A 16,954-nucleotide genomic window follows, 5' to 3' on the forward strand; every position below is an offset into this window, starting at 1 on the left:
TTACCTATCTCCCCGAGGTTTTCCTCATATGAGTTTTCCTTATAGGGAAATTGGGTGATACTGTACCTATAATACCAATAATAATAATAGTACGGATTGAGTATATTGTATATATAATAACAGTTTCCCTTATATGGAAATTGGGTGATATACCAATAATAACACATGTTGAATATACCTTATATGCAATGATGATAAGAAGATTGAGTCTTCATTATCAGGAAATGGGGTGATACTGTAATTATAACTAATAATACCAATAATAATAATATGAGTTAAGTACATTATATATCTATAATAATAGTTTCCCTTCTATGTAAATTGGGTGATGTAATGCCAATAATAATACATGTTGAGTATACCTTATATGCAGTAATAATAAGATGGGAGTCTTTTATATGGAAATTGAGTGATACTATAACTATGACACTAATACCAGTAATAATAATACAGATTGTGTATATAAAGGTAAAGGTTTCCCTGACATTAAATCTAGTTGTCTCTAGGGGTGGTGCCCATCTCAATTTCTAAGCCAAAAAGCCGGCGTTGCCTGTAGACACCTCCTAGGTCATGTGGTTGGCATGACTGCATTGAGCATCATTACTTTCTCACTGAATCAGTACCTATTGATCTACTCACATTTGCATGTTTTTGAACTGCTGGGTTGGCAGAAGCTGGGGCTAACAGCAGGAGCTCACTCCAAACCCCAGATGAGTATATTGTATATATAATAATAGAGCTTCCCTTATAATGGAAATTGGGTGATATAATGCCAATAATAACACATGCTGAGTATATCTTATATGGAATAATAATAATCAGATGGGAGTCTTCCATTATATGGATATTGGGTGATACTGTATAACTAATAATACCAATAACAATAATCAGATGGAATCATCCTTATATGGAAATGGGGTGATACTGTAATTGTAATACCAACAATATTAATACATTGGGCATATCTTATATGTAATAATAATAGTCTCCCTTATTTAGAAATTGGGTGATAATGTAACTATAATACTAATAATACCAATAATTATACATCTTACATGCAGTAATGCTAGATGGAATCACCCTTCTATGGGAATGGGGTGATGCTGTAATTGGAATACCAATAATAATAATAATAATAATATGCAATAATAATAGTCTCCCTTCTATGGAAATTGGGTGATACTGCAACTGTAACACTAATAATAATACCAATAATAATATATCTTACGTGCAATAATGCTAGATGGAATATTCCTTCTGTGGAAATGGAGTGATACTGTAATTGTAATAATAGATTGAGTATGTCTTATATGCAAGAATAATAGTCTCCCTTATATGGGAATGGGGTGATACTGCAGCTGTAACACTAATAATAATGCCAATAATAATCCATCTGAGGTGCAATAATGTTAGATGGAATCACCCTTATATGGAAATGGGGTGATAATGTAATTGTAATGCCAATAATATTAAATATTGGGACACTGGTTGTCATAATATAATCATAATCATTCCATTTTTTTCAATAATTATATATTTTAATAAATATATTCCAATAATATGTAGGAACATTGGCACATAGACTTTGGTTTGCCCATGCCTGATCCGGAGACATGGGGTGCGGTGACATCGGTATGCTGATGATCCCCACAGATATTTGTCCCTGCTGTCGAAAACCTGCTGTCGAAAACAGCCAGTACGCTGTTAGGAATTGTGGGAGTTGGAAGTCCAAAACACCTGGAGGGCCGAAGTTTGCCCGTGCCTGCTCTACCCCCACCCCACTTGTAGGCCAAGAATACTCAGAACGTTCAGACAGGCTTAGAACAAATGTATTTATTTGGCATGTAGAGATCTTGATTTCTATATTGAGCGTAGTGCATAGAGCCTTGGGTCTTCTATAGAAGTCAGAGAGAGGCAGCCTTCTTCACCGCAAAGGGGCATCGGGGGGGCTTCTCTGCGGCTTTCAGGCCCAAAGGGGCTTCTCCCACTGAAGCACCAGGAGGAAGAAAGACATAGGATTGGGGTCCCTGCCCCCCAGGCTGGCCTGTCCCACAGCCCACAGAGGGGGCTCTGGACTTAGATGGGAGCGTGGGAATGGGTTTGGAGCCAGGCAGGCACATGCGGAATAGTTCAGCCGATCCCAGTATGGAGCTGCTCCAAACAGCTCTGCTTTAATGCTTCTGTTTCTGTTTTCGACACTTTGGTGATGAAGCTGGAAGGGAAGGGGCAGCAGGGGGCATGGAAGGAAGAGGAGGGGAGAATGGAAGAGAGATAGGAGGGGAAGGAAGAATAGATAGGAGGAGGAGGGAGAATTGATGGATGGAAAGAGAAAAAGGGAGAGGGAGAGGAAGAGAAGAAATGGAAGGAAGGAAGAGAGTAAGGAAAGAAAGGGAGAATGGATGGATGGAAAGAAAAGGGGAGAGCGAGAGGGGAGGAAGAAGAGGTGGAAAAGAAGGAAGGAAGAGTGGAAGAAAAAGGGAGGATGGATGGATGGAAAGAAGGGAGAGAGAGGGGAGGAAGAAGAGATAGGAAGGAAGGAAGAGTGGAAGGAAAGAAAGGATGGATGGATTGAAAGAAAGCGAGAGGGGGAAGAAGAGATGGAAGGAAGCGTGGAAGGAAAGAAAGGGATGGATGGATGGAAAGAAAAAGGGAGAAAGAATACATGGAAGGAAAGGAGGGAGAATGGATGGCTGGATAGATGGATAGAGAAAAGGAGAGCAAGGGGAGGAAGAAGAGACGGAATGAAAAGAAGGAAGAGGAGAAGGAAGGGAAGGGAGAATGGATGGGCGGAAAGAAGAGAGGAGATGTGAAGAAAAATACATAGAAGAGCTAGGGAAGGATGCATGGAAGGAAAGAGAAAAAGACAAAGGGGAAGAAGAAAAGATGGAAGAAAATAGAGGATGGGTGGATGGAAAGAAAAGGGGAGAGTGAGAGGGGAGGAAGAATAGATGGATGGAAAGAAAGGAGGAGAATGGATAGATGGAAAGAAAAGGGGAGAGCGAGGAGTGGAAGGATGGATGGGAAGGAGGGAGGAAAAGGGAAGGAGAAAAAAGATGGATGGAAGGAAGGAAGGAAAAGAAAAAGTGAGGAAGGATGGAAAGGAAGGGAAGAAAAAATGAGGGGAGATGGAAGGAAAGAAAAGGAGGGAGGGAGGAAAAAAGGAATGGATGGAAGAAAGGAAATAAAAAGGAGGATGGATGGAAAGAAAAGGAGGCAGAAAAATGGGAGGGAAGGAAGGATCGATGGAAGGAAGGAGGGAGCACGGATGAATGGATGGATGGAAAGAAAGGAATGAGGGAGGAAAGGGCAGGAAGGAGGAGGGAGGGTCCCCCAATGAGCTGCCTGCTGCCGTCAAAGGGAATCCAAAGTAATGGGCTTGAAGGCAAGGCCGGATGGTGTCTCCTGCAACTCTTCCCATGAGAAGAAAATAAAGTTCCCAAAGGACAGACATCCATCCCATCTAGTGAGTGAGTTAGCACATATTTACACAGAATCTCAACTCATTTACATTATGGCTTTTTAATATATATTTATATATATATATTTATATATATCGTTTCATACAAAGCATCCCAAAAAATCTAGGAGAGGGGGAGAAAAAAACCCCATTAGAATAGTTTAGTATAAAATTTTGGCATGTTGCTGCTGCTGTTTGGTGGCCATTCCTTGGGGCCTGGAAGAGGCTCCCGAGGAAGGGGCTTTGGGTGCAAAATGGGGGGACATTATTAAGGGGAGGGGTCTTTGGCAGCGAGAAAAGAAGGTCCGCAAAGCAGCTGCATGGAAGGAAAAAAGGAAGGAAGGAGGCCCAGCCATGATTTCGGGGGGGGGGGGGCAGCCGAAGTGGGGGGTCATCGGGAATTCAGCCGGGGGGCCACCTGGGATTGGGGGAAAACAAGAGGTCATAGAACGGCATGGACAGTCTCCTTCTCTCCCTCCCTCCCCTCTTCCCAGAATTCCCTCCATACTGACCACTGCCAGGTGGCCATTCTTGGCTTTGGCAATCAGCAGCTCCGACCCGGAAGTGAAGTCGATGATGCCCTCTTTGCCTTGACCCACAGCAAACTTGATGCTGCGGAAGGAAGGAAAGTGGTTGGAAGAGTAGCCATCCAGTCCAACCCTCTTCTGTCAGGCAGGAAGGCACCATCTAATCCCTCCTGACAGATGGCCATCCAACCTCTTGATGATGATGATGATGATGATGTTGATGATGATAATGATGATGATAATAATAATAATAGAATCTAGAGTTGGAGGAGACCCCAAGGGCCATCCAGTCCATCTCCCCTCTGCTAGGCAGAAAGACACCATCTAATCCCTCCTGGCAGATGGCCATCCAACCCCTGATGATTATGGTGATGATAATAATAGAATCCTAGAATTGGAATAGGCCCCCATGGGCCATTCAGTCTTATGTCCCCTCTGCTAGGCAGGAAGACCATCTAATCACTCCTGGCTGATGGCCATCCAACCTCTGATGTTGATGAAGATGATGATGATAATAGAATCCTAGTTGGAGGAGACCCCAAGGGCCATCCAGCCAATCTCCCTTCTGCCGGACAGGAAGAACCATCTAATCCCTCCCAGTAGATGGCCAACCAGCCTCATAGACATTAGCATGTCATAGAATATTAAAAGAATTGGGCAGGAAAGGCACCACCAAGCCCTACTGACAGATGGCCATCCAGCGTCTGCCAGGTGAAGGTTTAGAATTAACGTGTGTTATATATACAGTGTGTGTGTATATAAAAAATCCGAATTTAAGCTATACAGCCAGAAATTGAATATGGTGGATTGACGACAAATTGGATAAAGGAATAAAGGAAAAAACACATACACACACACACTTACTATTTTTATTTAGATAGATAGATAGTTAGTTAGTTCCTATGTTTGGAGGGGACTGACCTCAGAGGTTGGGAGTTATAGTTCACCAATATCCACAGAGCACTGTTTACCCAACAGACAATTGCTCTTGACCTAACCTGGCACGTGTATCCAATATGCCCAACTTTGAATACTGATGGGCTTTGAGAGGACTGACTGAACATGATGAGAGTTGTAGTTCACCCTGCATGTAGAGCCCTGTGACCCCAACCGATGATGGGTCTGGACCTAACATGGCACACAGACCCAATGTGACCAACATAACATAATGGAGGAGTTGGGGGGATGACCCAGAATGGTGGGAGTTGTAGTCCACCCTGTATTTAGGGAGCACTCTGAATCCCACCAATGCCATCTGGATCACATTTGGCATGCAGAACCCTCGTGACCAACTTTTAAGTATTGGTGGAGTTTGAGGGGGATGCTGTGAGTTGGTCATCCACTCACCTGCCCTGGTTGATGTTCACGCTGTTGACTTTGTCGGCACAGATGGCAATTTTAGTCAGTGTTTCAATCACGAAGTCGCTCTGCAACACGACATCCCCCTGGGATGAAATTGGGGGGAAAGTAGAGCTTTGGGTCAGAAGGTGGCAAACAGGGCCCAAAATGACCTCCTCCCCTCTCCAAAGTGGGTCTGCCCCCCTCTTGTAAAGAGAAGGGGGCTTCTGGCTGGGAAAAAAGGTACCTTCTGCTTGTTGTCCTGCCGTAGGACGTGGAGCACAAACAGGTTGTCGCTCAAGCTGCTCACGGAGAGGCCTGCAAAACAGGAGGAAGAGGTCTAGCCCCATTCTCGCTTCCTCCCTGTAGAGGGCACTGTGCCACTGCGGAGAATGGCTCTGAGATCCTATGTCCTCAATATTAATTTTTATAGACCCGCCTTTGTTGTTGTGCCCTTCCCTTTTTGTTGTTGTGCCCTTTTGACCAGAGCAATGGATGGCACCCTGAAGCAACAGGCTCCTAGCAAATGCTTTGCCATGGCTTTCGTACCCGTCAGGTTGGCGTAGTCGATCCGCTGCTTGACCTTGGCCTCTTCCACCAAAACCACGGCATTTTGGGTGAGCAGCATCTGCCGGGGCCTGGCCTTGTAGCCCTTCCGGTCATACTTGACCACAGGAACAGCATACTGCAAGGCAAAGCAGGATCACTCATGGGCCTCTATGGGGAGGTCATAGGCTTCTATGGCATTTATGGGCCTCTATGGCTGATCATATACCTCTTTAGGAGTCATAGGCCCCTATGGGGGAGGCATCCACAGGCTTCTATGGAGGAGTCATAGGCCTCTATGGCTGATCGTAGGTCTCGGGGGATCATACGCTTCTATGGGGAGCACAGGCCTCTATGGGGACGTCATAGGCCTCTAAGTCATCCTGAGTCCCCCTTCGGAGGTTGAGAAGTGATGGGATAGAAGTACGGGAAATGATAATACATAAATCATAGGCCTCTATGGGGGCACAGGCATCTATGTGGGAGTCATAGGCCTCTATGGGGAAGTCATAGGCCTCTATGGCTGATCATATGCCTCTATGGAGGAGTCATATGTTTCTATGGGGGAGTCATAGGCCTCTATGGCTGATCATAGGCCTCTATGATCAGCCATGCTTCTATGAGGAGGGGCACAGGCCTCTATGGGGAAGTCATAAGCCTCTATGGCTGATCATATGCCTCTATGGGGGGTCATAGGTCTCTATGGGGGAGTCATAAGCCTCTATGGGGGAGTCATAGGCCTCTAAGGATGGGCATAGGCCTCTGGATGATCATAGGCCTCTATGACGGGGGGGGGGGGGCATAAGCCTCTATGGGGAAGCCATGGGGCTCTACCGCTGACCATATGCTTCTTTTGGTGGGGTCATGGGCCTCTATGGATGGTCATATGAAAAAGATCTTGGAGTCCTCGTGGACAACAAGTTAAACATGAACCAACAATGTGATGTAGCGGCAAAAAAAGCCAATGGGATTTTGGCCTGCATCAATAGGAGCATAGTGTCTAGATCTAGGGAAGTAATGCTACCCCTCTATTCCGCTTTGGTTAGACCACACCTGGAATATTGTGTCCAATTCTGGGCACCACAATTCAAGAGAGATATTGACAAGCTGGAATGTGTCCAGAGGAGGGTGACTAAAATGATCAAGGGTCTGGAGAACAAGCCCTATGAGGAGCAGCTTAACGAGCTGGGCATGTTTAGCCTGAAGAAGAGAAGGCTGAGAGGAGATATGATAGCCATGTATAAATATGTGAGTGGAAGCCACAGGGAGGAGGGAGCAAGCTTGTTTTCGGCTTCCCTGGAGACTAGGACGTGGAGCAATGGCTTCAAACTACAAGAAAGGAGATTCCATCTGATTCCAGTGAGGAAGAACTTCCTGACTGTGAGAGCTGTTCAGCAGTGAAACTCTCTGCCCTGGAGTGTGGTGGAGGCTCCTTCTTTGGAAGCTTTTAAATGGGCTGGATGGCCATTTGTCGGGTGATTTGAATGCAATATTCCTGCTTCTTGGCAGGGGATTGGACTGGATGGCCCATGAGGTCTCTTCCAACTCTTTGGTTCTATGATTCTATATGTTGCCATGGCTGATCATAGGCCTCTATGAGGAGTCACAGGCTTCTATGGTGGGGTCAAAGGCCTCTATGGCTGATCATGTGCCTCTATGAGGGGGCATAAGCCTCTTGGGCTTATCAAAGGCCTCGATGGGGTGGTCATAGGGCTCAAAGGGTGGGCATCAGCTCACCTTCAGCGTCTCATTTTCCATCACCTGTAGGATCTTGGCATTGATCTCTTCACTCCCTGCAATTTAATCCAAACCAAGAAAAGTGAGGTCAGCAGAGGTCAGGAGTCTGGAGTGCCAGGCTGACAGCCGCCAATCCCAAGGGGTGCTTACCCAGGCGGGTGTAAAGAAAGAGGCGGGGGACACTCTGTGGGTAGTTGTCCTTCTTGCCTTTGAAGATCTCGCTGGCCACCGCCTTCTGTTCCAGCTGAAAGGTGTCGAAGGAAAATGGGAAGTCAGCCTAGATGAACTTTGGGGGACCCTTCCAACTAGTATTGCGTTATGGACTTGAAAAGATTCCTTCTGTGGAGGCCCTTCCAACAGGTTGATATTCCCTATATTTTCTAGGTCTTTATTTCTTGATAGGACAATAGGGTCAGTCTAGATGAGCCTTGGTGGGCGGAAGGGGTCCACTTCCAATTATCGTGATTTTGAGTGCCCTTCCTTTTTTCATATTATTGTTGTTATTATTATTAAATCATACAATATAATAATATTATAAGAATAAAATAATAAATCATATAATACCCATAGTAATAAAATATTACATTATAATAGAAAATAAAAACAAATAATGAAATAGCAATAAAATAAAGTGTTCTAATTTAATAAATAATAATATGTGATAACGTATCAGTAACAATGATAATATATAATATTATAAGAAAATAATAGTAATAATAGTAACAGACTTTTAGCAGTGGAAAGAGACCTCCAAAAGGTCATCGAGCCACCCACGTTATTACTATTTTTATTAAATCATACAAACATATAGCAATATTATTAATAATCTAATACATAATAATATATACCAGAAAAATGATAATATATAATATTAGAATATAATAGTAATATAATAATACATTATAATAAAATAATAGAATAGTAATGAAATAATTTTATAATTTAATACTATAATAACATATAATAGCAAAAAAAGTAATCTGTTATAAGAATAACAGAATAACAATAATAGTAATAAAATCATAAAACATAATTTAATAAATAAAATTTAATAATATAATAGTAAAAATGATAATATATATTACAAGAAAATAATAATAATAATAATAATAATAATAATAATAATAATAAACTTTTCGCAGTGGAAAGAGACCCCCCCCCCCCCCCCCCGAGGGTCATCTAGCCCAGACTTGTGCAAACCTTCCCGGTGTTTTGGACTTCAACTCCCACAATATAATAATAATTGTTGTTGTTGTTGTTAACTCCCACAATATAATAATAATTGTTGTTGTTGTTGTTGTAAACTATTTGCAGTGGAAAGAGACACCCCCCCCCCCCCAAGAGGGTCATCTAGCCCAGCCTTGAGCAAACTTTGGCCATCCCGGTGTTTTGGACTTCAACTCCTACCAGCTGTTAGGAATTGTGGAAGTTAAAGTCCAAAACACCAGGAGGGCTAAAATTTGCCTATGTCTTACCCCACTGACCCAAAGATGGACACCATTCAGCTTCTGTTTCCTTGTTGTGATAAGGATGTGCTCAATACAGGCCAATAATAATAGACTTTTAGCAGTGGAACGAGACCCCCAAAGGTCACCTAGCCTGACCCCATTGTCCCAAAGATGAACACCGTTCAACATCCGCAGGCCATTGGTCCTCACCTGCTGCTTCCACTCGGGGCTGATGCGCTTGCAGTAGCTCCAGACCATGTTCTGCATGCAGAGGTCGCGCAGAAGCTGAGAGGCCTGCAGAGGGATGAAGAGGAAGAGCTGACCATTCAAAGCCCAGGCGGAGAGGAGATCAACGTGGATGGACAGACGACACACACCCAGACATACACACAAAGCCTACCTCTTTCAGGGAAGGAGGAGGCACTGGCCAGGACTTGTCCAGGACGTTCTTGGGGAGGCGGCGCTTCAGGGTCATCAGGAAGGAGTAGCGGATATAGTCCAGGAAGTACTCATTCTCCGGCCCTCGAGGCTGGTTCCGGAATATGAAGCCCTGGATGAACCTGCAAGAGGAGGAGAGGAAGTAAGGAAGCCTCCCTCCAAAACAGGGACAGCACTGAAGTCCGAGAGAGAGTTCGCTTCCTTACCGCCGGATGGTTTCCACGGCCCACTTCCTTTTGGCGGCCTTCCGGCGGCCCAGCGTCCCCCGCCACCAGGACTGGATGTTAGTGGCTGAGGAGGAAAGAGGGAAGATACTCAGAAGATACTCAGGGCATCCTTCTCCCAATGCCACCTCCCTTCTACCTGCCATGAGACCCCAACAGGCCCTTCATCTTCCTTCCTTCTCTCACCTGAGTGCTTCATTTCTTGGAACTTCTTTCTCTGATGGAACCCTCTCCAGGAAGCCTGGATCTCTGTGGCTGCAGGAATAATAATAGTGCAATATTATATAAATATAAGAATATCATAACAGTGAAAAATGTGTACATGTGGATGTGGCGGAGATGTCCACTAACACAGACAGACTCCCACCACCACAAACAGCTCACACTACACAGGAGACACCAATGACCCTCACTCCAATGACATTGCAAGTTATAGTGAGCACCTCACCCCAGTGTTCCTTTCTCTCTCCATTGGTGTGGAATTTGCATGCCCACTGCCTCTCCAGCAGGTTCCGTTGGGTCATGGAGGTTCTGTGTGCCAAGTTAGGTCCAGGTCCATCATTGGTGGGGATCAGAGTGTACTTTGATTGCAGGCGATCTATAAATCCCAGTACCTACAACTCCCAAATGTCAAGGCTAATTCCCCACAAATCCCTCCAGTATGTTCTGTTGGTCATGGGCGTTCTGTGTGCCAAGTTAGGTCCAGGTCCATCATTGGTGGGGATCAGAGTGTACTTTGATTGCAGGCGATTATAAATCCCAGTACCTACAACTCCCAAATGTCAAGGTTAATTCCCCACAAATCCCTCCAGTATGTTGGTCTTGGGAGTTCTGTGTGCCAAATGTGGTCCAGGTCCATTATCGGTGGGCATCATAGGATGGTACAGGGTGAACTACAACTTCCATTATGTGGAGTCAGGCCCTCAAACCCCTCCAGTATGTTCGGTTGCTGCTCAGTTCTGCTCTGTTTGTCATGCAGAGAGAGTTGAAAAGAGTAGGAAAGGGTTAAGGGAGTGGGTGGGGTCATGCAAATTCCACACCCAATGGAGAGAGAAAGGAACACTGGGATGTGGCACTCACTATAACCTGCAGTGTCACTGGAAGGAGGGCCATTGTTAACTGCCTTGAGTCTCCACAGAGAGAAAGGTGGTGTATAAATCAAGTTTAATAATAACATAATAATATTATACTAATACAATATTAATAATAATATATTAATACAATAATATAGAGTATTTAATAACAATATAATAAAATAATAATATTATCATAATAATACAATATACTCACCCAGGCTCTGCTTCCGGACCTCCAGGGCATCTTCAGTGGCAAAGAGCGTCTTGGGGAAACGGATGAATATCTTTGTCCTGAGAATCAGAGGCGTTTGTGAGATGGGGCAGGATCCCCCACACACAAGCAAATGGGGCAGGTTCTACCTCCTAGTCCAATCCCGCCCCGAAATGCACTTACCTTCCCATCTTATATTCCTCCTGCTTGCAGCCGAGGTGGTTCAAGAGCAGGGCCACGCCGTCCTGCGGCCTCCCATCCCACAAAGGCCACGTTTCCGGACACAGAGACTTATATCTGGGCAGAGGGAGGAAGGAAGGAAAGCTGCCCATTGGCAAAGATAGATGCAAGTTCCCTGCCACCCGTCCAGAGGGGAACATCCTTAAGAGTGGACCCAGAGAAAGGAGGAAGACTTCTATCATGGGTAACAAGGCGAATAGTGTGTGGGAGTCGAACAATACACTTCAGGGGAGTTTTACTACTGATTCCAAAGAGAGAAATGAGGATTTGGCTCATGTATATGGGCTGCCAGAACTTTGAATAAAACTCAACGATGTGTAAATACATATTATATAAAAACTGATAAATTGTTAAGAAACTGATTACTCGGAGGACAGTAGGAAGTCTATTTTTTCCCCCTTCTTCTCCTTTCCTTTCTTATTTTTCTCACTTCACCATTTCACCCATCTGTCTTTGACTAAAAAACATGTTTTCTTCACTTTCGCTGTAAATATAACTAAAATGCACAATAAAAAATATATTTTAAAAAAAGAATTGGTCAGGTAGGATATAATAGCTATTATAAATACTGTATTATAAATATAGCTATTATAAATATAGCTTTTATAAATATTATAATATAAATATGCCAAGTATGCATATAATATTATAAATAAAGCTACTATAAATATTATAAGTATACATATGCATATATTATAAATATAGCTATTATAAATAATATAAGTATTATAAGTATACATATAATATAAATATAGCTATTAGGAATATAAGTACGACAAGTATATGTGTGTGTTTGTGTGTGTATAATATAAAATAGCTATTATAAATATTATAATAGAAATATGACAAGTATACATATAATATTATAAATATAGCTATTAGAAATATAACAAGTATGAGTATACATATATTATAAATATAGCTATTAGAAATATAACTGGATACTTGTTATATTTATATTTCTAACAGCTATATTCATATTATATGTATACTTGTTATAATATTATAAGTAAAACAAGTATAAATTTAATATTATAAATATAGCTATTAGAAATATATGACCAATGTGACATCTATAAATATATTATCAATATGACAAGTATATATTATAAATATAGCTATCATAAATATTAAATATCAATATGACATCTATAAATATATTATCAATATGACAAGTATTATAATATCAATATGGCAAATATAAATATTATAATATTTGCCAATTATGTTGTGTTAATTTTTTTAAAATTAAAGAATAATTTTTTAAAATAACCTTTGGAGGAAAACTTCGTATTTCCGCCGATAGGCAAAGCCGGCCCTGCGGACCCTCAGGTTCTCCATCAGCCCCAAGTACTTCACTTGATGCCGGATCAGGACTTCATCAAAGCGGCCTGGAAGTGGCACAGAAAGAGAGAATTAGCCATGGGCCTCACAGACACCCCCCCCCCCACACACACACATGCTCACACACTCCTTTGGGGGCCAGACCCCTTCCTTTCCAGGGAGACCCACCCGGCTGCTTGGCGTCATTGGGCTTGATACAGCGGATGTAGGAAGGCTCCTTGGACATCAGGATCTCCATCAGCTTGGAGAGGCTTGTCTTGAACTGAGTCACCGCCTGCCAAGAAGGAAGAAGATTGACCAGCGTTGAGGCCAAGGGAGCTGCCATCAAAGTGACCAAGCCCTGCCCCTTTCTTGACCGGCAGACTCACCGTCTCCGGCCGCTTCTTGTCCGTCAGCTCCGTCCGGTCAAAGCATTGGGTGAGGATGGGGTTCTCCGAGTTGCACATGGCCTTTTGTTTTTTTGGAGGGGGGAACACAAGAGTTATGTGGAATCTCAAACATCCTGCACAAGTTTATAGTCCTCATCAAGGAGACAGATACGAATCTAACATATACCATGCAGCTGCAGAGAAGTCTACAAAGGGACCTCCAAACGCACACGAATCGAGGAACATGAAAAGCACTGCAGACTAAGTCAACCAGAGAAGTCAGCCATAGCAGAGCACCTGATGAACCAACCTGGGCACAGCATAGTATTGGAGAACACAGAAATGCTGGACCACTTTCACAACCACAGGAAGCCACTGAAATCCACAAGCACGTGGACAATTTCAATAAAAAGGAGGAAACCATGAAAAGGAACAAAATCTGGCTCCCAGTATTAAAAAAAACCTCCAGGCAGGAAACAATCAGGGCCAGCTAACACCTCCCAACAAAGGATTCCTCCAGGCAGAAACCAGCCAGGCTTTGAAGCTGCAAAGCTTTGCAATGCTAACATCCAAAAACAAACAAGATACAACAGTTGAGCATCTGCTCTTTAGCAAGCAGAGTGTAAAGTGCCATGTTATGCGGCTGTAAAGAATTCAGAGCTTAGGGGGCAAAGAGTCCAATCTTAAAAATTACAAAAGGTTTATTTAGAATAATAAGAAATAACTGCATTTCTTAATACCCAAGAACTGGGTCTGAGCTACTCTAGCACCCATCTAAGAATTCAAGAGAGGGAAAAACTCCATCACGACATCTCTCCTGACACACAGGCAGAGAGAGATCTCAAAGCACACAGCAAATAAGAAGGCAGATTCAAAAAGGTTTGCACTAGAAAAATACTCATCTTAAACAGCCAATCAGGATCACACCAGAAAGAGAGAAAAGATATGGAAAAGATCCATCCCCAACTGTCATACAGGAGACAAGGGGAAGGGAAACCTTCAGTCTATACCAGGCATGGGCAAACTTTCTAACTTAGGGGTTACATGCTAGAAGGACTGGCTGCTCATTGATGGAAGGAAGGAAGGGAAGGAGGAAGGAAAGCGAGAAGGAAGGGAGGAAGGGAAGAATGGAAGGAAAAGGGGAGGGAAGGAGGGAAGGAAGGAGGAAAAGGTGGAATGGGAGGGAGGGAGGGACAGATGAAGCAAGGGAAGTTCAAAGGAAAGAGAAGGAAAGAAAGACAAAAGGCAAGGAAGAAAGGACAAAAAGGTGGACGGGAAGGATGGAAGAAGAGGGTAAGGAGGAAGGAAAGACAAAAGGGAGGGAAGGACGAAAGGGTGGAAGGGAAGACAGAAGGAGGAACGGGCGGATGGGAATGGAGGGAGGGAGAAAGAGGGATGAGAGGGATGAAAGAAAGAAGGAAGGAAAGACAAGGGAAGGAAGGGTGGAAGGGAAGGAACAAGGGAGGGAGAAAGAGGGAAAGGAAGGAAGGGAAGGAGGACGGAAAAAGAAGGGAGGATGAGAAGGATGGATGGATGGAAGGAAGGGAATGGATGGCGGAGAAAAGACAAAAGGGAAGGAATGAAGGAGAAAGAGAGGGAAGGAGAGAGGAAAGGAGGAAGGACAAAAGGGTGGAAAGGAAACGAAAGGAAAGGGTGATCAGTGAGAGGAAAGCCTGAGAAAAAAGCCCAAGGGATTGCATCCGGGCCCCAGGCCTGAATTTGCCCATACCTATTCCTCACTGAGGACTAAACTGTTCCTCATTGAAGACTTCAGACTTGGGCAGTGTGGAGTTGAATCCCAACACTAATCAAGGTGATTAACTGCAACATTTACACTTGCCTCCAACAGACAAGAGTTCTTTCTCCCACCCGGGACCTCCCTTTCTTAGTTTCCAATATACCTCACAACCTCTGAGGACGTCTGAAATAGATGTGAGCAAAACATCAGGAGAGAATGCTTCTGGAACACGGCCAGACAGCACGGAAAACTCACAGCAACCCAGATAGGCAGATTAGTTGGCAGGGAAAAGGCTTTGCTTGAATTGCCCTCTATTCTCTCCTCCGATTTCTATTTATTTGACTAGGGGACGGGGACTGCTCACCTCTTTCAGGTTCCGGAAGAGGAGGTCGTTATTCTTGTCCAGGAAACCTAGGCAGAAAGCAAAATAAGGGGGTCAAAAGGTGGCCAGAGGAGGGTCGTTGTTGCACTCCAGAACAGGAACACCACAACAGCTTGGTAAAATCAGCAAGCTGTTAATTGAAGAATATATGTAGGCAAGGCAGTAAAAATGGTAAAAACAGTATAGTCCCAAGATAGTCCATGAGCTTCAAGACACAAAGGTAAAACACAAGATCCAAGGGTACAAAATCCATAGAACAAGACAGAATGAAAATCCAATACACAGACCAGGAGCCTGGCAAAACTTGGTACATGAAGCTAGGAATACTTGGAAACAAGACTGTCATGAAATTCCAGCACTGACGAGACTGAGCTAACGCTTTCCCTTGTATCAATATAAAGCTTTTCCTGTCCCCAGAACTGAAAGGAAAGCATTTCTCTTGCCCTTACAACCAGATAAGGGTTTCTTATCTCTCTTTTCCTGCAGATGAATTGAACTTTGTTGCACCTGAGAACTTTGCCTGTTTACAAAAGTCTTGCTTTCTATCTCCACTATCATTAAATTCTGCACCTGACATATCATTCTCAGAAGATGGTTTCTCAGCGAAAGACTGTTGAGGGCCTCTCCCAGGAATGTGACCTTGTGAATCTTCCTGAGACACCTCGGGCCTCTCATCTGGGCTTAACTCAGGCCCAGGCAAACACTCATCCCCACTGCCAACAGATCCAGACCCAGGAAACGCTTCATCCCCATTCCCACCATAAACATTAGACACAATCACAGGCTGAACTACAACAGTCGAGGGGACAACATGGCCGAGGAGGAGGCCCCTTTTGAGGTGCAAGGCCTACCTGCCACGCTGTAGTTGACCTCTCCCGCATAGTGCAGTAGGCGGAACTCCTCCCGGCCCAAGTTCTTTCGCGTCTTAGCGTCAGCCAGCTTGTGCCTATAGAGAAGTCGCCACAGAGGAGGTCAGAGATGGACGCTGCCAGGCCAAGCCCAACAGGAGACTTAACTGACCAGTCCAGCAAAGACCCTGCCCTTTCCTCCCCTCCGGATGCAGAGAGGATGCTCCCAGGCTCACGTCAGGAAGTGCGGGTGGCTCCTGATGGTCTCCTCCAACTTCTCCAGGAACGTGGCGTCTGTGGCATCTCCAGGCCGCAAGCACTCCTCATCCTGCAGAAGAGAGGAAGACCATGGTGCATAGGAAGGGCCTTAGTGGTCACCGTGGAAGCTTCTTTAGGGATCTACCTCACAGGCTGTTCTCCTCCCTTCTTTCCTTCCTTACCAAAATGGCAATGATGCCCTTGAACTTCTCTTCCACCAAATCGCAGATGATCTTGTTGTTGAAATACGGAACCGTCTCCCACTGAGAGGAAGAGGACAAGGATCAGAGTTGGAGGGAAAGAGGAGCCAGGGACTCTGGAATGGTTGTTCTTCCCAAGCCCCGTTTCCCCTTCCATATAGAACAGCATTTCTCAACCTGGGGGTCACGAGGGGGTTTCAGAGGCGTCACCAAAGACCATCAGAAAACATATATTTCTGATGGTCTTGGGAACCCCTTTGGCAGAGAAGGCTGAAGATCCCTCCACCTGTCCTTCTATTCCTTTTTGGAAACAGACGGTGAATCCTCCCACAAAAAGCCCTCCTCTGCAGTGATTGACCAGCCTCTCAGCCAAGGGGAGGGCTGTTTCTGAGATACCAAGCAGGGAGGGGACAGCAGGCGTGCTTGGCACATGGAAGCGTAATGCGCATGTGCGGGCAAGGGAGAGCATGGAAGGCTGGAGGGAGGCTCGCACTGGCAGGTCCCTTCAAGACATGGAGGTTTTGTGTACCAAGTTAGGCCCAATTCTATCGTTGGTGGGGTTTAGAATGCTCTT

At 44.4% G+C, this 16,954-nt stretch overlaps 1 protein-coding gene across 3 annotated transcripts in view; it reads right to left on the minus strand.

Annotated features, from left to right (window-relative positions):
- Window positions 1-1,818: 1,818 nt before the first annotated feature.
- Window positions 1,819-16,954, minus strand: part of MYO1C (myosin IC) — a 28,215-nt gene continuing 13,079 nt past the window's right edge. For all 3 annotated transcript variants that reach the window (XM_060756927.2, XM_067472063.1, XM_067472062.1), the window contains exons 13-32: window positions 16,363-16,443; window positions 16,159-16,250; window positions 15,926-16,020; window positions 15,057-15,103; window positions 12,955-13,035; window positions 12,755-12,860; window positions 12,516-12,633; window positions 11,186-11,299; window positions 11,006-11,082; window positions 9,902-9,970; window positions 9,698-9,782; window positions 9,454-9,613; window positions 9,264-9,347; window positions 7,756-7,849; window positions 7,606-7,661; window positions 5,872-6,007; window positions 5,570-5,640; window positions 5,332-5,429; window positions 3,970-4,069; window positions 1,819-3,875 (exon numbers count right to left, since the gene is read on the minus strand). In XM_060756927.2, the coding sequence (XP_060612910.2) occupies window positions 3,849-3,875; window positions 3,970-4,069; window positions 5,332-5,429; window positions 5,570-5,640; window positions 5,872-6,007; window positions 7,606-7,661; window positions 7,756-7,849; window positions 9,264-9,347; window positions 9,454-9,613; window positions 9,698-9,782; window positions 9,902-9,970; window positions 11,006-11,082; window positions 11,186-11,299; window positions 12,516-12,633; window positions 12,755-12,860; window positions 12,955-13,035; window positions 15,057-15,103; window positions 15,926-16,020; window positions 16,159-16,250; window positions 16,363-16,443 (1,791 nt within the window). In that variant the 3' untranslated portion in view covers window positions 1,819-3,848. The remainder of the gene's footprint in view (window positions 3,876-3,969; window positions 4,070-5,331; window positions 5,430-5,569; window positions 5,641-5,871; window positions 6,008-7,605; window positions 7,662-7,755; window positions 7,850-9,263; window positions 9,348-9,453; window positions 9,614-9,697; window positions 9,783-9,901; window positions 9,971-11,005; window positions 11,083-11,185; window positions 11,300-12,515; window positions 12,634-12,754; window positions 12,861-12,954; window positions 13,036-15,056; window positions 15,104-15,925; window positions 16,021-16,158; window positions 16,251-16,362; window positions 16,444-16,954) is intronic.

This window comes from Anolis sagrei, chromosome 11, assembly GCF_037176765.1.
Source record: "Anolis sagrei isolate rAnoSag1 chromosome 11, rAnoSag1.mat, whole genome shotgun sequence".
Taxonomy (NCBI): Eukaryota; Metazoa; Chordata; class Lepidosauria; order Squamata; family Dactyloidae; genus Anolis; species Anolis sagrei.